This window comes from Rhinoraja longicauda, chromosome 22 (assembly GCF_053455715.1).
Source record: "Rhinoraja longicauda isolate Sanriku21f chromosome 22, sRhiLon1.1, whole genome shotgun sequence".
Classification (NCBI taxonomy): domain Eukaryota; kingdom Metazoa; phylum Chordata; class Chondrichthyes; order Rajiformes; family Arhynchobatidae; genus Rhinoraja; species Rhinoraja longicauda.
In genome coordinates this window covers 17,002,869-17,028,083 of record NC_135974.1, presented here as the reverse complement: position 1 = coordinate 17,028,083, position 25,215 = coordinate 17,002,869, and the positions used below count along the sequence as shown (strand labels likewise).

The 25,215-nt window shown below is 45.5% G+C and overlaps 1 protein-coding gene across 1 annotated transcript in view; it reads right to left on the bottom strand.

Moving 5' to 3' along the window:
- The window catches only part of uqcc1 (ubiquinol-cytochrome c reductase complex assembly factor 1), an 84,705-nt gene that overhangs the window by 10,024 nt on the left and 49,466 nt on the right, over window positions 1-25,215 (bottom strand). Inside the window, exons 7-8 of the mRNA XM_078418852.1 lie at window positions 4,300-4,377; window positions 1,436-1,549 (exon numbers count right to left, since the gene is read on the bottom strand). Coding sequence (XP_078274978.1) covers window positions 1,436-1,549; window positions 4,300-4,377 — 192 coding nt within the window. The remainder of the gene's footprint in view (window positions 1-1,435; window positions 1,550-4,299; window positions 4,378-25,215) is intronic.

The window sequence follows — 25,215 nt, the reverse complement described above, 5'->3', positions numbered from 1 at the left end:
ACCCCTTAATAATCTTATATGTTTCGACACCCATGGCTGGCTGATCGAGGTACGAGTGCCACAATCCTTGCCGCTTGTTTCATACACCCTCTCCAGAAGCCCCCAGGCACCCGAACACCTCCAGCATTTGCCATTCCCACTCCTGATTTGGACTTTATTACAGCGCGGAGACGTCCTTCAGCCCACCGAGTCCACGCCGACCAAACGATCACCCCTTATACTCGCATTATCCCACACGCGAGGGACAATTTACTATTTTTACGACTTAAAGAGCCAATTACCCACAAACCTGCACGTCTTTGGAGTGTGGGAGGAAACTGGAGCACCCAAATAAAACCTGCGTGGTCCCAGTGACGGCGTGGGTTTTCTCCGGGTGCTTCGATTTCCTTCCACACCCCAAAGAAGTGCAGTTTTATAGGTTAATTGACTTCTGTAAATTGTCCCTATAGTGTGGGATAGACCTAGCATATGGGTGACCACTGGTGGGCACGGACTCGGTGGACTGAAGGGCCTGTTTCAATGCTGTATCTCTAAACTAAACTAAAAGTTCCCTTTGCTGTTGGTTTGCTCCATGGGTCGAGCTTGCTATTGAGCTTGCAAGCTGGAGGGCTGCCAAACAGGATCAGTTTCTAGCTGAGCCAGAGTTTGGTTATCTGACACTATTCCTAGAACTGTTTTAGCTGGTTCTTGGAGGGCAGACTAACTCTGCGGTTGTTAAGAGAGGGTGTATTATACATCTATAAATAGGGAGTGCCCCTGAAATTACTGGGAGCACTCTGTACTGGTAGTAACATCCTACCACTGGAAACTGCTGGGGCCTCTTGTGGCTTGTACTGAATAGAAACTTTTCTTACTCAGTATCCCAGTCTTTGCCAAGTGGTACTTCTATATCTGAGAAAGAGAGAGATACAGATAGAATAAGAGAGAGAGCGAGAGAGAGAGAGAGAGAGAGAGAGAGAGAGAGAGAGAGAGAGAGAGAGAGAGAGAGAGAGAGAGAGAGAGAGAGAGAGAGAGAGTGTGCGTGTGCGTGTGCGTGTGCGTGTGCATAAAACAGCTCTTTCAACTATTGTCAGCCTCAACTACTAGTCAGTCAGAATCACACCAACGTACAACCTCTAGACTTCAGACTTTACAGATACAGCGTGGAAACAGGCCCTTCAGCCCAGAGTCCACGCCGCCCAGTGATCGTACACTAACACTATCCTACACACTAGGGACAATTTTACAACTTACTGAAGCTAATTAACCTACAAACCCACACGTCTTGAGAAACCCCACGCGGTCACAGGGAGAACGTACAAACTGGGTGTAGGCAGCGGCTCTACCCGTTGAACCAGTGTGCCGCCCCGGTGAAGTGCTGCTTGTATTATTGTAAAGTTGTGGCTCTGTCGGAGATTGGAGTTCGTCAGTGCAATTTAGTGACAATGTTCTGTACCTGTTTGCGGACATATTCAACCATCAACTCCAACTGTCTTGGGTCATCGCACTGTTTACTGAAGAAATGTCGCCATAGGGAAGCAGCTAACACACGGTCATCCGATAAAATCCCCTGATCGAAGGAACAAAACCAAGAAGACATCATCACACCATTGCATCTGTCCTGCATTGTACCTGTGCCTGTGACAATAAACACAACTTCTTGACTTAAACCCCCTGAACACGATACATAAGGTATCCAAGAGTTTAGTTTAATTTAGTTTAAATTAAACTAAACTTGCAGTGCTTTGTCTGAGAACCATTAATTTGCAGCCTTTGAACCTCAAAAGTAAGAGCTCTCACTGGGCTGACGATGAAATGGGTAACGTAAGGAGCAATAGTGAATTGAAAAATATATTCAGCACCAGAATGAGTAAAGCACTCAATGTCCAGCAGATCATTAGGTCATAAGGCATAAGGAATAGGAGTAGAATTAGGTCATTCGGCCCATTAAGTCTACTCCGCCATTCAATCATGGCTGACCTATCTCTCCCTCCTAACCCCATTCTGCTGCCTGAAGAGCTGGAGGCAAGACAAGACCAGGAACAATCAGGGCCGGCCACAAATGACCTCAGGTGCCTGGTGGGTCAATTGGTGGCTGGGGAAGGTGTGATCTTAAGAGAAACAACGTGGAGAACTGTGGAACTAATAAAACAACTAGGGTGGAGTAAGGGGGCGTGAAGGGAGGGGGAGGGGAGGGGAGTATGAGATGAAGTTACTTAAAATTAGAGAATTCAATGTTCATGTCGCTAGGTTGCAAGCTATCCAAGCGAAAATATGAGGCGCTGTTCCTCCAATTTACGTGTGGCCTCACTCTGGCAATGGAGGAGGCCCAGGACAGAAAGGTCAGTGTGTGAATGGGAAGGGGAGTTGAAATGCTTGGCAACTGGGAGATCCAGTAGGCCCAGGCGGGCCGAGTAAATCGGGCGAGTTTAAATCACCTCTGACTTATACCATCCACTGTTCTGACACCGACTTATGGCAAAGACCGAAATTGCTTCTCAATTGGATCACAAAGCCATTCCACACACTGTCCTCAAATCCATTCAGAGGTAACAAAGTAGCAGGGAAAGTGGACACTCATTTTGCCTCTGCACAACTCAGTTTATTGAGGCAGGATTCACGTAGAAAGTAAGTACGGAAATGTACAAGTGCCTAATGGCATTTCACAGAGATGAATTCCAAACAAAATAAAGCAAATCAATGTCGAATGAGTTTGGTCTGGAAGCACAGTGTAGGCTTGTTCTTTTGATGGAAGCCGTATTATTTTAATACCTTGTGGATAAAGCATATATAAAAGAGTTTTGGCTGCTGGAAAGGTCAGATCAGGAGCGAACATCCTAAACCAGGGGCCATCAAGAGAGAGGGAGGGGGAATGTGGACACAAGGAACTGCAGGCACTTGTTTATAAAAAAAACACAAAATGCTGGAGTAACTCAGTGGGTCAGGCAGCATCTCTGGAAAATTATTAGTAAGGGTGTCAGGGGTTATGGGGAGAAGGCAGCAGAATGGGGTTTAGAGGGAAAGATAGATAAGCCAAGATTGAATGGTGGAATAGACTTATGGAGAATATAGATTACTGACATTTTAAGTCGGGACGCTTCTTGAGAGAGTTTAGTTTAATTTATTGTTATGCGTACCAAGGTCCAGTTAAAAGTTTTTGTTGCATGCTGACCAGTCAGCGGAAAGACTATACATGATTACAATCGAGCCGTCCACAGTGTACAGAAACATGATAAAGGGAATAATATTTAGTGCAAGATAAAGTCCAGTAAAGTCCAATTAAAGATGGTCTGAGGGTCTCCAATGAGGTATACAGTAGATAAGAAACAATCTCGAGTTCTTGAGAGGACAGTTCAGTTGCTTGATAACAGTCAAGAGTTTTATTGTCAGATGTACAGACAAAGGAACAATGAAATTCTTGCTTGCTGCAGCATAACAGTCTCATAAAGCACACAGATAATATATAGGAAACAAAGCTTAAGTTCAATAAAATAATAACTACAATACGTGCAGAAACATAGTCTTTTGACCAACAAAAATCTATAGAAGTTTAAGAATTTTGCGTGATTCCATCCAATCAGATGGAATACAATACATAATTCAAGCCAAACATGGGTACAATAGGTAGAGCAAAGAGAAGATACAGAATGCAGCATATCGTTCTTAGTTCTTAGCATAGCACAATTTATTTTGATCCATAGACAAAGCCCAGTCCTCAGTGGGGTGGAGGTGTTGTGTCGTGTTCAAGAGCCTGATAGTTGTTGGGAAGAAGCTATTTTTCAACATAGGGCACTTACTAAAAAACCCAAATGAGAGCTGGGATGTATTTTTACCTGGAGAGTGGCAAGGATGCGGCTGGTAGAGCTGCTGCCTCGCAGCGCCAGGAACCCGGGTTCAATCCTGACCTCGGGTGACGTCTGTGTGGACTTTGCACGCTCTCCACGTGACCGTGTAGGGAGTGGATGAGAAAGTGGGATAACATAGAACTAATGTGAACAGGTGATCGATTGTCGGCATGAACTTGCTGGGCTGTATCTGTATCTTTCAATCAATGAATTAATTAATGGCAGCTAGTCAGGAGAGGGCAAATCCATGGCACCCAAGATAGCAAGGGAATTCCAAAAGGGTCTCAGTGAGAGAAGAGAAAGGGCAAGAGTGAATAGGATTAGTGAGTGGAGGGCTGTGTGTTGTGGGACTTCACTGGGCTCAGTGCTCGGTCCCTTGCTTTGTGCAATGCACAAACACTAATAATTTGGTCTTAAATATCATTGTGCAAATGGAAGTCAGAGGTCCATAAATTCAAAGATAAGAAACACTTACCTCGTCGTACCCGAAAATGGCCGCGTAGAAGTTTTGCGTCATCATTCGTATATGGTCCTTCAACATTCCAGATTCAATCTGAGGAGCACAAATAGAACCATGAATGAGCATTGTGCAAAAGAGAGTAGACTGAGAAATGTGGTTCCCAGCAGCGGACCATAGCAAGTTACAAGGGCATCCTTAAGTGGTCAGGTTACCCCCATTGCAACGCACTGATAACCTGGTGGCTTACATTATAAAGAAAAACACAAAGTGCTGCAGTAACTCAGCGGGTCAGGCAGCATCTTTGGAGAACATGGATAGGTGATGTTTCGGGTCAGGGCCCTTCTTCGGACTGATTGTGGGGGTGGGGAGGGGGGGAGGTGGAATCTGGAAGAGAAGTGTGGGCAGGACAAAGTCAGACAAGTGATAGGTGGATACAGGTGAAGGGGTCTGAGTGGCAGATGGGTGGACATAAGCTAGAGATGAAAAGATAAAAGGGTGTGAGGTCAGGAATAAAGTGCAGTCAAATGTGAAGCCAGGTGAAGGGATTTAGGTGGAAGGGGATGGGGGTAAAGGGATAGAATTGTGGGAGAAATGGGTACGCATCCTGGTGGGGCACAGGGAAGAGAGGGAAAGGGGGAAAAGGGTGGAGGCGTTTACTTGTGGGTTACTAGCTTGCATTATAAACTGCTCAAACTTGAGCTTGGACCAGTTGGGTAAAGACCCGGTTCTGATCTGTACATTTTGTACAATAAAACAAAAAAACACGAAATGCCGGAGTAACGTCAGAACAGCAAAGTGGCTCAGCGGTAGAGTTGCTGCCTTACAGCGCCAGAGACCGGGTTCGATCCTGACCACTGGTGGCCTGTATGGTGTTTGTACGTTCTCCCTGTGACTGTGTGGGTTTCCTCTGGGTGCTCCGGTTTCCTCCCACACTCCAAAGACGTGCAGGTTTGTAATTAATTGGCTTCTGTTAATTGTAAATTGTCCCTAGTGTGTTAGACAGTGCTAGTGAACAGTGTGGTCGGTCGTTGGTCGGCGTGGACTCGGTGGCCTGAAGGACCAGTTGCTGCGCTGGATCTCTAAAATCTAACTGAGTGGGTCAGGCAGCATCTCTGGAGAACAAGGACAGGTGACGCTTCGGGTCGGGACTCTTTTTCTGACAAATATTTCATATAATATTTATTTTTTTCCCTTTATTGCAGCTCTCAGTATTCTCAGCCACTTATTTCATCCCCCCCAACCACTACACCCTGCCTCGGTCCTTTTTCCATTAGGCAAAACAAAGGCACACTTGTGTACCTAACTGGGTGAACTAGAGAGGCAACACAGAGGTCACAGATGCTTCAGAAATCTGAGTCAACCCAGTTTGCATATATTTCAGACATGGGCAGATGAAAGGTGGTGTTCAGAGTTGAGTGTAAACGCAGTGAATGAAAGGCTTTTACCATGGAGGGATTGTTACAACGTTCCTCGCGGAATGTCTTTTCCTTGCTAGAGGAAAAACAAATGTCAGTGCTCTTAATCCTTGGATCCATTTCAAATCGGACCAATGTCAGCACCTCCTTGTTTGGCTGCAGATCTTCCATCATTGCTCCTAAGGCTTGTGAGGGATTGTAAATTAGAGAGACAGTCCTCGGGGAAGAGCTGGATGGTGTTGGTGGTTAGCATGCTGACTGCTCCTTGCTGTAATATGACCTTCCTTTCCCATCGATTTCCTTTGCCTCATTCTTCACACGTTCCCTCTCTCCAGGATATTAAGCTTCTTGGCCAAGGATTTTTCTCGGGCTAAAAGATGGCCCAAGGCTTCAGTTGAACTCACTGCTCATCATGGTGGACTAGTTTAATTTAGTTTAATTTAATTTAAACATACAGGCCCTTCGGCCCACCGAGTCCGCACCAACCAGTAATACCACTATCCCACACACTAGGGACAATTTACAATCTTTACCGATGCCAATTTACCTACATACCTGCAAGTCTTTGGAGTGTGGGAGCAAACCAGAGCATCCAGAGAAAACCCTTGCGGTCACAGGGAGAACGTTCAAACTCCGTATAGCACCCCATGTCAGGATTGTACCTGCATCTATGGCGCTGTAAGGCAGCAGATCTACCACTGCGCCACAGTTTACAGATAGTTTAGCAATAGAGTGCAGAAATAGACCCTCCAGCCCACCATTCTGCACTCTGTATCGTCCCCTTTGCTCTGCTTATTGTATTTGAGATTGATTTTATTGTATTGGTATATAGTATTATATGATCTGATTGGATAGCATGCAAAACAAAGCTTTTCACTGTACCTCAGTACACGTGACATAACTAAACCTAAACATCAATAGACATACTTCAGCAGAGAGCATGTGGAATATGTGTCAGGACAAATAGTCATGGGGTTGATACAGTGGTAGGATGTGTAATCTAAGGAGCTGTTTGCTAAAGTGCGCCAGAACTTTACACTGGGGCTGGGCTGAGTTAACAGGAAGGAATATAACCAGCTTAGGTTTAGGTTTTCCGTGAATATTGATGCAAAAGAAATATCCGCTTATCAGGCACCTGAGTGTGATTTTTGGACTGCTATTGCCCAGTCACCAGGACCTCTGAATATAACCAGCTTAGGTTTAGGTTTAGTCCAGGCTTTCAGAGGTTTTGTGGATCCTAGTGGAAGCGGACTGCATTGGTTCAGCAACTGCAAGGTAACTCTCTTGTGTAAGGAAATGCAAATGCTGGTTTCCACCGAAGATAGACACAAAATGCTGGAGTAACTCAGCGGGTCAGGCAGCACCTCTGGAGAAAAGGAATAGGTGACGTTTGGGGTCAAGACCCTTCTTCAGACTGAGAGTCAGGGGAGACGAGAGATATGGAAAGGTACATAGAACAAATGAATGAAAGGTATGCAAAAGGACAAATGGAAGCCAGCAACACACTCTTATTCCTCTCCAGGCAGTACCATGGAACGTTTTACTTCCATCAGAAAGGCATATTCAATCTCCAAGAACTTCTCCACACCGGCATAAACACATGATAAGAGGTGGAATTTCTCGGTCGACTTGTGGAGGTAAACATTTTGGACTTTTAGGAAAAACTGGATGCCTATGTAGCAGGGAATGGTCTAGGAATCATGCTGGCTGAATGAATTAAGATAGCCTTAACGACTTGGGCAGCACAGTGACACAGGGGTAGAGCTGCTGCCTCACAGCGCCAGAGACCCAGGTTCGATCCTGACCTTGGGTGCTGTCTGTGTGGAGATTGTACGCTCTCTCTGTTATCACGTGGGTTTCCTGCAGGTGCTCCAATTTTCTTCCACATCCCAAAGACGTGCGGGTTTTGTACATTAATTGGCCTTCTATAAGTTGCCCCTAATGTATAGGGAGCGGGATAATATGGAACTAGTGTGTGGGTGATCGTTGTAATCGGTGGGCCGAAGGGCATGTTGCCACGCTATATCTCTAAACTAAACTGAACTAGAAACAGAAAGATAGACACAAAATGCTGGAGTAACTCAGCGGGTCAGGCAGCATCCCTGGAAAAAATGGACAGGTGACATTTTGGGTCAGGGTCAGTACATAGTCTATCTCGTGTGATGGAGACAGAGAGATTGAGAAGGGTCCTGACCCGAAACCCAAAATGTCACCTGGTTCATTTTCTCCAGGGATACTGCCTGACCCGCTGAGTTACTCAAGCATTTTGTGTCTACCTTCGGTATAAACCAACATCTGAAGAAACAGAAAGAGTTGTTTTTCCACAAGTCAGAAGCAGGCTGCCTGCAAAGCACCAGTCAAACTACATTTGGCCAGTACTTCAAGAGTAAAGCTGCTGTCAATTAAAGGCAAAGCAAATGGCTCAAGAGCTGTGAACAGCCCTGGCCTCTGGGATGGGTGCTGTGCCTTGTGATGCCAATTGCAGCAGCTTTAGTGCTGCACGTTCATCTGTCTGTGAGGGAACATACAGCTTCAGTTCTCCCCCCCACCCCCCTCCCCCTTCCATCCCACATTGCTTGGAGCAAGGGAGCAGTGGCAGGCTGGAATATATTACAAGCTGAATGCAAGCAGTAGCTAAAGTGCCAGCCTCCAACAAGGAGGGAAAACATTCCCTCATTAAATAAACTGACAAAAAAAAGTAGTAGAAATAAAACAACATAGCACCAGCTCTTGAAAGAGAACCTAATTAAATAACATTCTTTTAACCCTTGCAATAATTGGTTGAAATGATGGCTTTCAGCACTCAACTGAAACATCTAAAAACCTTCAGGATGAATGCACTACTAAAGTGATAGAGCTATGGCTTTTCAATCAAGTCCTAGTTTATCCACATTTTATGAGACTGAGCAAAATCGGCATGTCTCCAATGGCTTTTACAGATGCACCATAGAAGGCATACGATCGGGTTGCATTACAGCTTGGATTGGGAACAGCTCTGCCCAAGACCGCAAAAAATTGGAGAAAGTTGTAGATGTAGCTCAGTGTATCTCACAGACCAAACTCCCTACCACTGGCACCATCTACACTTCATGCTGCCTTGGGAAAGCAGCCATCAAAGACTTGCCCCACCCCAGTCATTCCTTCCTCACCCTGCTCCCATTGGGGAGAAGGTACAGAGGCTTGAAAGCGTCAGACTCAGGAACAACGTTTTGCTGTTATCAGACTTCTGAATGTTTGACATGGACTTCACGGGTCAATGACCATAAAACATAGGAGCAGAATTAGGCCGTTCAACCTATCGAGCCTGCTCCACCTTTCAACTATTTCTGATCTACTTTTCCCCCTCAACCCCTTTCTCCCCGTAACCTTTTGACAACCTTCCTAATCAAGAAACTATCAAACTCTGTTTTCATAATACTGATGAAGGGTCTGCTTCCATGCTGTATCTGTAACTAACCAACCCTAAATCCATAATGCCAAGGTCTAGAATTAAAGCAAACCTTCACCTAAATCAATGGCACATCGTCCACAGATCCATCGAGCATTCAAACTATGTGTAGGGAAGAACTGTAGATGCTGGTTTATACCGAAGATAGACACAAAGTGCTGGAGTAACTCGCAGGTCAGGCAGCATCTCTGGAGAAAAAGGATGGGCACCGTTTTTGGTCAGAACCCGTTTCAGTCTGAAAGTAGAGGAGAGGGGGAACTGGAGGTAGGAAAAGGCCAGAACAAATCAGGGCTGACAACAGATGACCAAGGGTGGAGCCCATAATGGCCCATTGTTGATTGGTTGGCAGCCAACAATGCAACATTCAAACTATTTGGACTTTAGAGGAAAACGTCAAATGAAAACTGCTTGTCATAATGCATTTTGTTTTGAATGAATGTTATATTAAGGTGGTCGACGCAAAATGCTGGAGTAACTCAGCGGGACAGACAGCATCTCTGGAGAGAAGGAATGGGGGACATTTCAGGTCGAGACCCTTCTTCAGACTGATTACCCCAGCATTTTGTGTCTGCTGAGTTACTCCAGCATTTTGTCTACCTTCGATTTAAACCAGCATCTGCAGTTCTTTCCTACACATATTATATAAAGGTGGAATGAATCCTTTAAGGGCATAAGCAGCAGTCTGGCAATGCACCTGTTCTGATAGTCAACACAATTGCTGTTGTTCTTGGACCTTAATCACTCACCTGCCCAATCCAAGTATCCCCTGAACATCCAAATGTCTCTCAACTCAGCCTTGAGTTTACCAGCACCGTCCTCAATCCTCAGAGAAACCATCAAATCTATACAAACCAGCTTTGTCTCCAATCAGTTGCTGGCAAGATCCTGGAACTCATTATTAAATACTTGGTATGAGCACTTTAGAGTTTAGAGAGAGATAGCGCAGAAACAGGTCCATCAGCCCACTGAGTCGGCGCCGACCAGCGATCACCCCGTACACTCGCACTATCCTACACTCTAGGGATCATTTATAATTTTACCAAAGCCAATCATCCAAAACCTTATGCTTTAGAGCGTGAGAGGAAACCGGAGAACATACAAACTCTGTAAAGACAGCATCTGTAGTTCGGATTGGACCTGGGTCTCCGGCACGGTCAGGCGGCAGCTCTACCGTTGCGCCACTGTGCTGTCGTTCCACTATGCCACTTCTCAACCATAAAAAGTCAAAACGTATTGTAACTTCACAAAGGAAAGTCTTGTTTGACAATCCTAACGTTAATGTCACACTTCCTGACAAGAATGAATTTGCATTGAATGCTACCTTTCTCACACTGTCTCCGCCCATTTAATAGTTACCAAGCATTTGCAGAAACAAAGACCAGTGTAAATTGTGCAAGCAAAATCCCACACCCAGCATTAAAGGATGAAGGAGTTCAGTTGAGCGGCAAGACTTGAGAAGCTGGGGTTGATTTCCCTGGAGCAGAGAAAACTACAGAGAAATTGGTGAATTATGATTAAGAGGTCCAAAACAGAACAATATAGGGATCAACTATTTCCACCAAGTAGGGGATACTTGGAAAATTATAATTTGAAAAAGAGCCACTGGATATTCTTTTATATATTAAAAAAGCACAGATTTGCTCAAAACACCAACTCAGCGGGTCAGGCAGCGCCTACGGAGAGAATGAACAGACAACGTTTTAGGTCGGGAAGATAGGGCATAAAGTGCTGAAGTAACTCAGCGGGTCAGGCAGCATCTCTGGAGAAAAAGGATGTGTGATGTTTCGGGTCGGACCCTTCTTCAGAATCCTGGAAAGAGTGCAGAGAAGATTTATGAAGATGTTGCCAGGACTTGAGGGCCTGAGCTGTAGAGAGAGGTTGGACAGGCTAAGACTTTATTCCTTGGAGAGCAGGAGAATGAGGGGTGATCTTAGGGATGGGGATTTTGGGTCGGGAGATTAAAGTGAGACGAGAAGAAGGGATAAGTCTGAAGAAGGGTCTCGATTCGAAATGTCGTCTCCACAGATGCCGCCTGACCCGCCGAGTTCCTCCAGTGCTTTGTGTTTTGTCATGACTGCAGCATCTGCAGTTCCTTGTGTCTGCAGATTTGCTCAGCTGGATAGCACCATCTGAAAGGGCAACAAGTATGGACGTAGGAGTATATCTTAAGACATAAGGAACTGCATATGTTGGAATCTTGAGCAAAACACAAGTCTTGCAGTGACTCAGTGGCTTAGTCACCATTGGAGAATTGAAACAGTAATTTGCACATGCAAGTTTTATGCTTACTGGGTTAAAATAATCAAAACAAGTTTCTGAGCTGGAGCTGGAGCCAAACGCAAGGGAGACACAAGTACAGATGCTGGAATCTTGGGCACAATACAAAGTCCTGGAGGAACTTATGAAGGCCAACGTGGCATGTTGGCCTTTATAACGAGAGGATTTGTGTATAGGAGTAAAGAGGTCCTTCTGCAGTTGTATAAGGCCCTAGTGAGACCACACCTGGAGTATTGTGTGCAGTTTTGGACTCCTAATTTGAGGAAGGATATCCTTGCTATTGAGGCAGTGCAGCGTAGGTTCACAAGGTTAATCCCCGGGATGGCGGGACTGTCATATGAGGAAAGATTGGAAAGACTGGGCTTGTATTCACTGGAGTTTAGAAGGATGAGAGGGAATCTTATAGAGACGTATAAAATTATGAAAGGACTGGATGAGCTAGATGCAGGAAAAATGTTCCCAATGTTGGGGGAGACCAGAACCAAGAATAAAGGGGAGGCCATTTAAAACTGAAGTGAGAAGGAACTTTTTCACCCAGAGAGTTGTGAATTTGTGGAATTCTCTGGGATATGGGGAGAAGGCAGGCACAGGTTACTGATTGTGGATGATCAGCCATGATCACAATGAATGGTGGTGCTGGCTCGAAGGGCCAAATGGCCTTCTCCTGCACCTATTTTCTATGTTTCTATGTTTAACTTAGCGGGTCAGGTAACATCTGTGGTCAGGACCCTTCTTTAGAGTGAGAAGAGATGGGGAAAGAAAGCTGGAAACAAAAGGTGAGGGGAGGACAAAGCTGGCAAGTGATGGGTGGATGCAGGTGGGGGGGGTTGATTGGCAAATGAGTGGAGTAAGTGACAAAAACTAGAGGTGTCAAGGAGTCAAAAAGGGCATCAGATAAGGAGAGAAGAGGAGGAATGAAGTGTAAAGCCAGAGGGAGGGATATGGCTGGTTGGGGATGGGGGGTCAGGGAGGTGGGGGGGGGGGGGGAACGGGAGGGAGGAAAAGAGGGGGCAAAAAAGAGGGGGCGGAGAGGAAAAGAGGGGGAGGGGAGGGAGCGGGGAGGAAAAAGGGGCGGGGTGCGTGGAGGAAAAGAGGGGATGGAGAGGAAAAGAGGGGGGAGGGTACAGGGAAGAATAGAGGGGAGAAAAGAGTATGAAAGATGGGAAAAGAGCAGGGTGACTGGGAAGGGGTGGGAGATGGAGGGCAGAAATGGGTGGAAGGGGTAAAACTGGAAAGAAAGGGGGGGGGGGGGATAACGTTTGAAATAAAATCTCAACGGAAACAAATCGGATAAATGACCTAAAGTTATTCTGCAGTCTTGATCAATCTCACAGCTTTCCTTTCTTTGAAAAAAATGCGCAGCCTTAATGAAACTTGACTAAAATAGTTGAAAGCGCTGACTGAGGTCAGGAGCTCTTTGCGATGTTTACACAGCTGTGTCAATTTTTCGATTCTCAAACTTCAACCAGTTGAGCTCAAGCTGCCCTGATTAATTCAAAGACGTGCAACCAAGAGGGGAGCCTCTTACCAAGACCAATGGTAAGCGTTTTATCCGCGCTTCAAATCTCCGAATTTGATGACCTAAATTCAAACAAACATTAGCTATCTAATAATGGTTGCCATATGTGTGCTGTTAAATTGCAGGCTACACTGGGATTGAGGGTTTGTCACAAGAACGTTTCAGTAAAGAGCTATTTGGAAATTTTCTTTTGAAATCCCCACTTTCAAAAGGGTCAGGCAGCATCCCTGAAGAACGTGAACAGCTAACATTTTGGGTCAGGTCCCTTCTTCAGACTCAAGGATCCCGACAGAGAAAGGAGAACTTCTTCAAAGTAGGCATACCTTGAGGTGATTTTGCAGTGGAGCTGTAAAATTGTAAAACAAACAAGGAACTGCAGATGCTGGTTTACAAAACAAGACACAAGGTCCTGCAGTAACCCAGCCGGCCAGGCAGCTTCACTAGGGAATATGGATAGGCAATGTTTCGGGTTGGGGCCCTTCTTCAGACCTGGCACATCATGTATCCATCGTTCAGACATTGCCTGGTCAGCTTTGATAGGCTGCAGGGATTATTAGGACAGATGACTTGGCCACAAAAAGCTGGAGTAAAGCTCAACGGGTCAGGCAGCATCTCTGGAGAAAAGGAATAGGTAACCCTTCTTCAGGCTGAAAGATAGAGACGTTTTGTTCTGGCCTTCTCCATCTTTCAGTCTGACAAAGGGTTCCGACCTGAAATGTCATCTATTCCTTTTCTCAGAGATGCTGCCTGACCCGCTGAGTTACTCCAGCATTTTGTGTCTATCTTCAGTATGAACCCATATCTGCAGTTCCTTCCTACACAGGTAACTTGGCCAATGTTCTAGGCTTTAACGAGTATCACAGGGGAGGAGAGGTGGAGCAGATACATTTAAGGAGGGATCTCCAGAGTTTAGAGCTTTGGTTGCAAGTGTGTCAGTGTAAATTTGGGATTACATTCATGGCTAGAATTGGATGAGCCGAAAGAGAGCACCAGGTGATTAATGAGGTGTGAAGGGGTGGGAATATACTCATGGAGGGAAGATAAGAATTTATGTTTGAACAGGGGGCAGGGTCGTACTGCCCAGAAACTATCCCTTCGGCCCAACTCATCCATGACTAAGATGCCCCATCTAAGATGCCCCATCTAAGAAAGTCCCAATACCCTCGTTTGGCCCATATCCCTCCAAACCATTCATAGCCAGGTATTAATGCAACATTTAAGAAACATTTTAGACAGGTACATGGATAGGATAGGTTTAGAGAGATATGGACCAAAAGCAGGCAGGTAGGGCTAGTGCAGATGGGGCTTGTTGTTCAGTGCGGGCAAGTTAGGCCAAAGGCCTGTTTCCATACTATATGACTCTATGGCAAGCCATGTATCTGTCGGTGTCTTTTAAATACTATTATAGTATCTGCCTCCTCTGGCAGGTCCTCGTTTTGTTTTCTTTCCATCTCCTGCCTTTGTCCACACAGCTGCCAACTAACCCCCACACCTATATCTACCCATCACTTGCCAGGCTTTGTCCTGCCCCCAACTTTCTTCCCCCCTCCCTCCGCCATCATTACAATCAGTCTGAAGAAGGGTCCTGACATTAAACGTCATTTACCCATGTTCCCCTGGGATGCCTGACTCGCTAGGTTGTTCCAGCACTTTATATATTGTCTCAACACCTACATCTTTTCCGGGAGTTGACAGGGGCAGCAGAGATGAGTGTGTTTGGGCACGAGCAAGCACAAGTGAAAGTATTCCTTTCGCATCTGGGACAATGACTCATATCCAGTTCTGACTAGGGTTGAGGGATCTCCTCTGAGAGTCATAGGAAAGTGATGGAAAGGTAATTCTAATCCAGCTCCTGTTGGGCATCAGTTCACAAGCCTAACTGCCCATAATTTGGCACCTATGGTCAATTTCACTCAGCGAGGCCTTAGGGATGTCTGCTGTGGGAATTGAAAAACATTCCAGACATTTTAGACTCACGAATGTGGAGGAGTGGAGGGAACATCCAAACTGCATCTGACATATACTAAGCGTTGCATCGGGGAGTGCTAGAACTGAAAATGGAAGTGTGTTCTCTTTTACATCTCTCGGCTGAGTGGTACCAAAAATAAATTCAAACAAGTTCACTGCCATTCTACACCAAGCCCTCTTGCCAAATTGGCAGTACAATAAGCGTCCAAGTTAATGTGGACGTAAATAGCCCCATGTTAAAACAAAGCTGCACTGTTTGGTGCTAGAGGGAAGGAACCTCTCAGATTGTCTTGGACTATTTGCATTTGACCTGCAGCCCAGTGATAGGGATGTTGCAACTGGCCTCTGCTCATTTCTAAGCCGTTGACTTCATATCAATCAAATTAAGTGCCTCCTGTTTTTTTGCAAAGGCATTTTATTGCCCATGCACACACGTGTATAAACCAACTCAGAGTTGGTTTTTCCAGTGGCACTTGTCAAGTTTTGCTTCATATACCTCAAGGCCCCCCAATCCATCGCTCCTTTAACCGACATCTGTTTACTCAGCTGATTCGAATGGTTGATCAGAAATGCAATTTGCCAAAAGATTTTGAGTGGTGTCTAAAGGGAGGTTATTTCTCAGCTCGGGTTTGAGGAAAGTATTTGGACCGGAGTAATACTACCTCGCACGGAAGGCTCATTGGTCGGCAGGACCTTGCCCAAAGACTCGTTGGTCGGCAGGACCCGCCTGAAGATTTGTCAGTCTATGAGACCAGGAACCCGCCTGAAGGCTCGTTGGCGGTGGTACCCACCTGAAGGCTCATCAGACCGCAGACCCGCCTGAAGGCATGGCAGACGGCGGGACCAGTAACCTGCTTGAAGGCTTGTCTAACGGTGGAAGCGTGAGGGAGCTGGGGATGTCAGTTGCTGGGAGCAAAGGCCGGTAGAAGGGTGAATCGGGGTGACACCTCCAGCGCCTTCAAGGTCGGCTGCAGGAGGCACCCCCGGGACACAAAAATGGCTGGGCCAGGAGAGGAGAGGGACGCCTCACGGTTCATGGGAACTGCTCATGTTCTTCGAGCACACCAGACGACCAGATTTTGAATGGTGCCCAAAATGGCGGCGCCAGCATGTGTAATGTAGGGAAAAAGAATTTCACCGTGCAGTTGCAAAGTGACTAATAAAGCACCATTAAATAAAGCATCATTGCACCATTGAATGAAGCATTGGAATTTCATGGTTTGTCACCTGCGCTCATGTCTGTGGAAGTAAATTCAGGATGAATTAGCAGTGCAAGAGAGAGATCACAAGCTCTGAATGTGGACACAATGTTGATATCTGTAGTGATCCTGCATTGCCCAATAACAGTATTCAATGCAAATGTTTAATGATTCCAGTGGCTTAAGATGCACTAAAGATAAGACATAAAATGCCATTGTAACTCAGCTGGTCAGGCAGCACCTCTGGAGAACATGCATAGGTGACGTTTTGTGTCGGGGCCCTTCTTCAGGCTCAGCATAAGATGCACTGTTTAATATATTAATCTGTTCCGCATGTGGATTTCTCATGGTGTTTTTGTTTTAGCTTACAGATACAGCATGGAAACAGGCCTTTCAGCCCACCGACTCCATATCCATCATAGATCACCCGTTCACAATAATTCTGTTATCTCACTTTCCCTACACATTAGGGGCAATTTTACAATTAACCTTCAAACCTGTACGTGTTCGGGAAGTGGAAAGAAACTGGAGCACCCGGAGAAAACCCACGCGGTCGCAGGGAATGTGCAAACTCCACACTGACAGCACCCGAGGTTAGGATTGAACCCGGGTTTTGGGCGCTGTGAGGCAGCGGCTCTACCAACAAAAGCTTTCCTCTGTACCTCGGTACACGTGAGAAAAAACTAAACTGTGCCAACCTACATTGGGAAATCACCCTGGCTCAGTTTAGACTTTAGAGATACAGTACAAAAACAGGCCCTTCAGCCCACCGAGTCCATCCTGACCAGCGATCATCCCGTGCAATAGCACTATTCTACATACTATTCTACACACTGGGGACAATTTACAAATTTGTTTTACAGAAGCCAATTAACCTACAAACCTGTACATCTTTGGAGTGTGGGAGGAAATCGGAACACCCAGAGGAATCCCACGCAGATACAGGGAGCGTATACAAACTTCCTACAGATAGCACCCATGGTCAGGATCGAACCCGGGTCTCTGGCACTGTAAGGCAGCAACTCTACCACTGCGCCACTGTGCTGCCTCAGATCGAAACTTAATGTGAGTGAGTATTCAAGGGTCGCATGACTTCATCTGTCTGATTTGCCAGACTTTATTGCTCAAACACTAATGCTGATAAGGCCAAGGATGTAAAAATTCATCCAGCAATTGAGTTGCACACGCACAATGTACTGGTGTTCATGGGCTGTATTCCCTTCCATGAAAGTTAATACAAGCAAACTTCAGAAGCAGAAGACAATGTGCACATTTAGCAACAATTTCTACGTGCAAGTTTCTCTGGACTTCTTGCACGATTCAGTGATCTGTCCATGGCGATCAGCCCAGTGCCTGCAGTGCTCAAATATTTTTCTTACCCCGTGATAGCCTAAAATGTCTGAGAGACACAACATACTAAACAGCGTGTCGAAAGGAACTGCAGATGCTGGTTTATACCGAAGATAGACACAGAGTACTGGAGTAACTCAGTGGGTCATGCAGCATCTCTGGAGAAAAAGGATGGGTGCCGGGCCTAATTTGTTCTCGTCTTTTCCTACCTCCAGTTCCCTTTCCTTTATTTTCAGTTTGAAGAAAGGTTCTGACCCGAAACGTCACCCATCCTTTTTCTCCAGAGATGCTGCCTGACCCGCTGAGTTACTCCAGCACTTTGTGTCTACCTTTGGTACACACTTAACAATTTGGTTTAAGTCTAACTTTTTTGTTGTTGTTTACAGCTGCCAATGACAATACTGGTGCAAGGTTTGAAGGATCTCAGTCACTGTGTTTCTAACTTATGTCGGTAATAAGAAAGTTTCTGTGCCGAGTTTCTGTGTGTATGTATAAACACGCATACCTCCACATTCAGGGACAGATTCTTCCCTGCTGTGATGAGGCAACTGAACCATCCTCTCACCAGCTAGAGAGCGGTTGCGACCTACCATCTGCCTCATTGGAGATCTTCGGACTATCTTTAATCGGACTTTTCTGGACTTGGACTTGTACTAAATGCTATTCTCTTTATCATGTATCTGCACACTGCGGACGGCTTGATTATAATCATGTATAATCTTTCCACTGACTGGTTAGCACACAACAAAAAGCTTTTCACTGTACCTCGGTACACATGACAATAAACTTAACTAAACGAAACAAGTCTGAAATAAGAGTAAATGCTGGGAAAATGCAGGGACGAGGCTTCCAAACATTAGCACCCTCTCCCCCATCTCTCTCCACAATGTGCCTGACGGGCAGATATCTTTGGCCAAATATCTTTGGCCAAATATTGCAAGAATTGGGACTATTTTTTTGTCTACAATTTCTTAGTCTCTAGCACTACCCCCCTCCCTTGCCTGAACAACTTTGTGGACAGATTGGAGGTGGAGGGAGAGGGAGAAAGAAAGAGCTATAAGTCTCTTCTGCACTTGCATGAAAGGTTGCTGCCTGACATCACCTCTACATGACTTAAGGCTTCATCCCAGAGCTCTGTAAAATACCCAACCTCAAAGCTGATGATCTCATGGACCCGAGGGAAACTGGGTTGAAAATTTACGAGCTCGGGTAAAAAACAAATCAAATTAATTCAGCCAGGCACACTTCTGTGGTTATTGCCAGCGAACAATAAAATCCAAGAGGTGTATTTTATTTGTGGAGCGAATGTCAGGTAGATGACAGGGTCTGGTCATTCTCTTTACATGCATTTGCAAATAAGTACTCATAGCAGTATATAATCAGTATGCAATGCCATATTTAATCAAGCAACGTGAATTCTCCTTCTGAGTCAGTTGTACAAATTCTTCAATATTCTGCATAGAATCAGAATATTTTAGTCTTGACAGTTTATTGTCACATGTACCAAGATATAGTCAAACAATTTATTTTGCATGCTATCAATGGAGATCATACCATTATACATCAAGGTAGTGCAAAAGAGGAAAGGAAACAGTGCAGAATATTGTGTTATAGTTCCATTGAGAATGTGCAGTTTAAACAAGTGCAAAGAGGAGGGGGGAACAGGGGAGTTTGGAGTTCTACCCTTGACATATGAGAGGTCTGTTTAAGAGTTTGATATCAACAGGGAAGGAGCTGTTCTTGGATCTGGTGGTACGTGCTTCCAAGCCTTTGTATTTCCTACACGACAGGAATTTAGTTCAGTTTACTTTAGAGATACAGAGTGGAAACAGGCCCATCGAGTCTGCGCTGACCAGTGATCACCCTATACACTAGCACTATCCTATACACTAGGGACAATTTTTAAAACTTTTACCAAAGCCAAATTAACCTACAAGCCTGTACATCTTTGGAGCATGGGAGGAAACCGGAGCACCCGGGGAAAACCCACGTGGTCACGGGGAAAAGGTACAAACTCCGACAGCACCCATAGTTAGGATCAAACCAAGGTCTCTGCCTCTGTAAAACAACTCTGCTGCTGCGCTACCAAGTCGCCCTCTAAAGGGAGAGGGAAAAAGAGAGAATGATCGGTGTGAGAGTGGCCTTTGATGATGCTGGCTGCTTTCCTGAAACAGTATGAAATGTAAATGGAGGGTGGGTAAGACTGGTCTGTGTGATGGACCGGCTACTTCTACAACTCTCTACAATTCCTTGTGGTCTTGGGCAGGGCTGTTGGGTTTCACTCAGCCAAGCTCTGGTGCATGCCGATGGTGTGCTTTCTTTGGTGCATCTGTAGAAGTTGGTAGGAGTCATTGGAGACATGCCCGTATTTCCTTAGCTTTTTGAGCAAGTAGAGGGGATGGTGTGCTTTTTTGGCCATAGCGTCAATGTGGTCGGATTAGTACCAGTCATTGGTGATATCTACACCTAGGAACTCGAAGTTCTCAACCATCTCCACCTCGGCAACACCAATGCAGACTGAGGCATGACCTCATCCATAAGTAGCATGACCTCTTCCTGAAGTAAAAAATCAGCTCCCTCATTTTCATGACATTGAGGGAGAGGTTGTTATCTTTACTCCATGCTACTAAACTCTCAGTGTTCTTCCTCTAGTGTGTTATCATTACTTGAGATCTGGCGCAGTATGGTGGTGTCTTCAGCCAACTTGTAAGTTGAGTTAGAGCAAAATGTGGCTTGTATAGGGTGGTAGTAACGAGTGTATAGTGTGCATAGTAAGGGGCCAAGGACACTGCCTTGCTGGGCTCAGGGGTTGAGATTTATCATGGATTGCTTTGTTGCTTGTTCTTACTGATTGTGATCTATGAATCTGGTATTCAAAGATCCTGGTAGAGGGGAGTACTGAGACCTAGATCCAGGAGGTTCGACATGGGCTTGGATGGAATTACGGTGTTGAATAATGGTTCCGGAGCTGTAGACAACGTAGTCTGACATGGATCACCTTGTTATCCACAGGTTCAGGTGGGTCTGAGGTCATTTGTGGCTGGCCTTAATTGGTCCTAGTCTTTTCACACATCCAGCTCTGATAAATTCATAAGCTGTAGGGTAGGAATTAGGCCATTCGGCCCATCGTCTACTCTGACATTTAATCATAGCCGATCTATCTTTCCCTCTCAATCCCATTCTCCTGCCTTCTCCCCATAACTTCTGATACTTTCCTAATCATGAATCTATCAATCTTCGCCTAAAAGATACCCATTGACGGCCTCCACAGCCGTCTGTGGTAATTAATTCCACAGATTCACCCCATTCGGACTAAAGAAATTCCACCTCATCTCCTTTCTAAAACTACGTCCTTTCATTCTGAGGGTATGGGCTCTGGTCCTAAACTCTCCCACTAGTGGAAACATCCTCTCCACGTTCACTCTATTCAGGCCTTTCACTATTCGGTAAGCTTCAATGAGGTCCCTCCTCATCCTTCTACACTCCAGGGAGTACAGGCCCCGTGCCTTCAAATGCTCATCATATGTTTACCCAATCATTCCTGTGATCATTCTCGTAAATGTCCTCTGGCCATTCTCCAACGCCAGCACATCCTTCCTCAGATATCGGACCCAAAATTGCTCACAATACTCTAAATACTGTCCAACCAGTGCCTTATAAAGCCTCAGCATTACATCCCTGTTTTTGATTCTAGCCCTCTCATAATAAATGCATTCACCTTGCTGACTAACGTTTCAACTTGCAAATTATAGGAATCCTGCACCAGCACTCCCAAGTCCCATTGCACCTCTGATTTCTGAATTCTCCCCCATTTAGAAAATAGTCTATGCCTTTAGTCCTACTACCAAAATACATGACTCCCTTCTCAGCCCACTCTGTTGGCCTGTCCAAGTCCTTCTGCAGAGTCCCTGCTTGCTCTACACTACCTGCCCTTCACCTATCTTCGTATCATCAGCAAACTCTTCACACCCCACCCCCCTTCCACCCCCTACTTTCAGTCTGAAGAAGGGTCCCAATCCAATTCATCACCCATCCATTTTCTCCAGAGATGCTGTCTGATCCACTGAGTTACTCCAGCAATTTGTGCCTACACTTGGATTGATCACTGGCATGTAGCCTCAACTCTTACTGATGGAGCCTGTGTCAGCAGTTGCATGCTCACTTAGATTGACCAACGTCTTTGAATATGGGCCAGTTCCCCAACACCAAACAGTCATGAAGAAGCTGATGGACCCGGATGGTCTATGCTGCACCTGAGCCTCCTTGTGTAACCACATCAACATATCCATGGCTCTTTCTGTGGAAAGCCACATTCCATTTCCCTCCTAAAACACCTCATTCATGCAGCAGTAAACTTCACATTCCAACTCTTGAGGCAAAGAAGAAAAATGAGACTGAAGGAAGGTCCCAACTTGAAACGTCACCTGTCCATTCCCTCCACAGATACTGCCTGACCTGCTGGGATCCTCCAGCATTTGTGTTTTGCTCAAGACTCTAGCCTTGTGTCTTTGGGGTAAAAATGGTTCCCTTGAATTTTTGACCATCATGGCCTCTCTCGCAAATGGTACAACCTTTGATATATTGATTGAACTGATTGAAAGATTGGTTGATGGAAAAGTACACTAAGGAAACAGGCTCTGGACCACTCCGCCATCATGAGAGGAATAGATTGGGTAGATGTACAGAGCCTTTTATCCAGAAAAAGGGAATCGACAGCCTGAGGACATAGGTTTAAGGTGAGGGGGGAAAGGTCTAATAGGAACCTGAGGCCATTTTTCTAATACAAAGGTTGGTAGGTATTTGCCGGAGAGACAGTTGAGGCAGGTACTATCACAAGGTTTAACAACTTGAACAATGAGGGGCGGCACAATGGCAAAGTTGCTGCCTGACAGCGTCCTAGTCAGGTTTGATCCTGACTTTGGCTGCTGTCTGTATGGAGTTTGCTGTGACCGTGCGGGTTTTCTCTGGGTGCTCCAGTTTCTTCCCACATTCCAAAGATGTGCAGGTTTGTAGGTTAATTGGCTTTTGTAAAATTGTCCTTAAGAGTGTAGGAGTGCTTGTGTATGGGGATCGCTGGCTGGTGGGCTGAATGGCCTCCTTCAGCGCTGTATCTCTAAAGTCCAAACAGTTAGACAGGTAGATAGATGGATGGGATAGTTTTATAGGGATATGGGAAAATTCAGGCAGGTGGGACTAGTGTAGATGGGGCATGTTGATCAGCATGGGCAAGTTGGGCTGAAGGGCTTGTTTGCATGATGTAACTATGAATCAGTTTGTGTCCATTATTTTAAAGAAGGGACAGCAACATTGGAAATAAAGCAAGCCATTGTTAAAGAGTGGGGTGGGGGTGGTATATGTGTAGGAAGGAACTACAGATGCTGGTTTATACTGAAGATAGACACAAAATGCTGGAGTAACTCAGTGGGTCAGGCAGCATCTCTGAAGAAAATAGGTGACGTTTCGGGTCGAGACCCTTCATTAGACAGGATATATCTACCTTGTACCATCAATTAAACTGCCTTGTGGAAGTGAGACACCACCATAGGCTTGCAGAAAGAAGCTCTGAGGCAGATTTAAAACTGAACACCATATAATGGCAAGGCTGCATGAGGTCGCTGGCAAAGGAGTCAGCAGTGGCGAAGGAACCACTAACACTCAAAGTTTAATTTGGACTAGTTTATTTGGTTTGCATTTCACAGACCATATTTCAGAATGCTCCGGTATTACTGAAGGACCCCTATTGTGCTGCCATATTGGAAACAGGCACTTAAAAGAACGCAAGCTAGTTTAACTGACCTGCATTTCCAGGGAGGACAACTAATCATAGAGAATGCTTTCATGGAAAACTGGCTCCCGTTTTATAACTTCTCTTTTCATTCTAGTCTGCCCTGCACAGATGCCAACCGACAATTTGAATCAAGTTTAAATATTTCCTTAGATCGGAGATTAGTAAGACTTGTTTGAAAAAGTGGATGTGGGATCCCACAAAATAATCTTAGGAGGGAGTTGGATGGGTAATGTTGAACAAGGATTTATAGGATGTGTAGAAAGGAACAGCAAATGCTAATTTATAACGAAGATAGACATAAGGTGCTGGAGTAACTCAGCGGGTCAGGCAACATCTCTGGAGAAAAAGGATGGGTGATGTTTTGGGTTGGGACCCTGCTTCAGAGTGATCCTGTTATAGGATAAATGGGCAAAAGCAGAGAAGTTGCACAAATGTGATTGCTGTCAAACATGCGGTGGTGATGGCACAATGGTCTGAATGGCAATGTTTTTAAGCAAGGGTGGCTCGGTGGCGCAGCTAGTAGAGCCGTTGCCTCACAGCGCCAGAGACTTGGGTTCGATCCTGACCTCGGGTGCTGTCTGTCTGTGTGGTGTTCGTATGTTCTCCATGTGACTGCGTGAGTTTCCTCCAGTTGCTCTGATTTTCTCCCACATCCCAACATGTGCGGGTTTGTAGATTAGACTTTAGAGATACAGCGTGGAAACAGGCCCTTTGGCCCACCGAGTCTGTGCCGACCACAATCGCCCCGTACGCTAGCACTATCCTTCACGCTGGGGACGTGGTCACAGGGAGAACATACAAACTCCGTAGACAGCACCCATAGTCAGGATTGAACCCGGGTCAAACCCGGGCACTGTAAGGCAGCAACTCTAGTAAAATTGGGGTAAGAATGGTTGATGTGGACTCTTGACAAGTTGACCGAGGGTACTAATTCCGTGCTGTACTTCACTGTGAGTTATCAAACACGGTGAGAGTATTTTGGAGCCATTCATTCATGGAGAGTTGTAGAGTCATACAGCATGGAAATAGGCTCTTCAGTGCAACTCTTCCATGCCGACCAAGATGCCTAATCTAAGCTCATTCCATTTGGCTGCGTTTGGCCCATATCCCTCTAAACCTTTCCTATGCATGTACCTGTGCATGAGTTCATACACCTCTGTAAGATCACTCATTAGCCTCCTGTGCTCCAAGGAATAAAATGCCAGCTTTCTCAATCTTTCCCTATAGCCCAGGCCCTCGCGTCTTTGCAACATCCAGTATAAGAAAATAACTGCAGATGCTGGTACAAATCAAAGGTATTTATTCACAAAAAGCTGGAGTAACTCAGCAGGTCAGGCAGCATCTCAGGAGAGAAGGAATGGGCGACGTTTCGGGTCGAGACCCTTCTTCAGACTGATGTCAGGGGGGCAGGACAAACGAAGGACATAGGTAGAGACAGGAAGACAGTGGGAGATCTGGGAAGGGAGAGGGGAAGAGAGGGACAGAGGAACTATCTAAAGTTGGAGGTCAATGTTCTTACCAATTGACACAGAGCACTATTCTTCATCAAATAAAAATTGAATTTATAAATTGAAAATACGTACTCTAAAGAGTCGATTGCAAGAATTACAAAGTTGTTTTTTGGTAAGTTGAGGAATATCTGTAAAAGAAAAGGTCACAATGTGCTGGAGTTACTTGGCGGGTCAGGCAGCATCTCTGGAGAACATGGATATGCAAAGTTTCAGGTTGGGAGTCTTCTCCAGTCTAAAGACTTTCCAGGCTTTGTACCACCTCTACCTCTTTCTAGCTTCCTCATCCTTGACCACAATCAGCCTGAAGAAAGTCCTAACCCGAAACGTCACCTATCCTCCAAAGATGCTGCCTGACCTGCTGAGTTAGTCCAGCACTTTGTGTCCTTTTGTGTAAACCAGCATCTGTTGTTCCTTGTGTCTACATGAGGAATATCTGTACACATGTTTAATTTTACC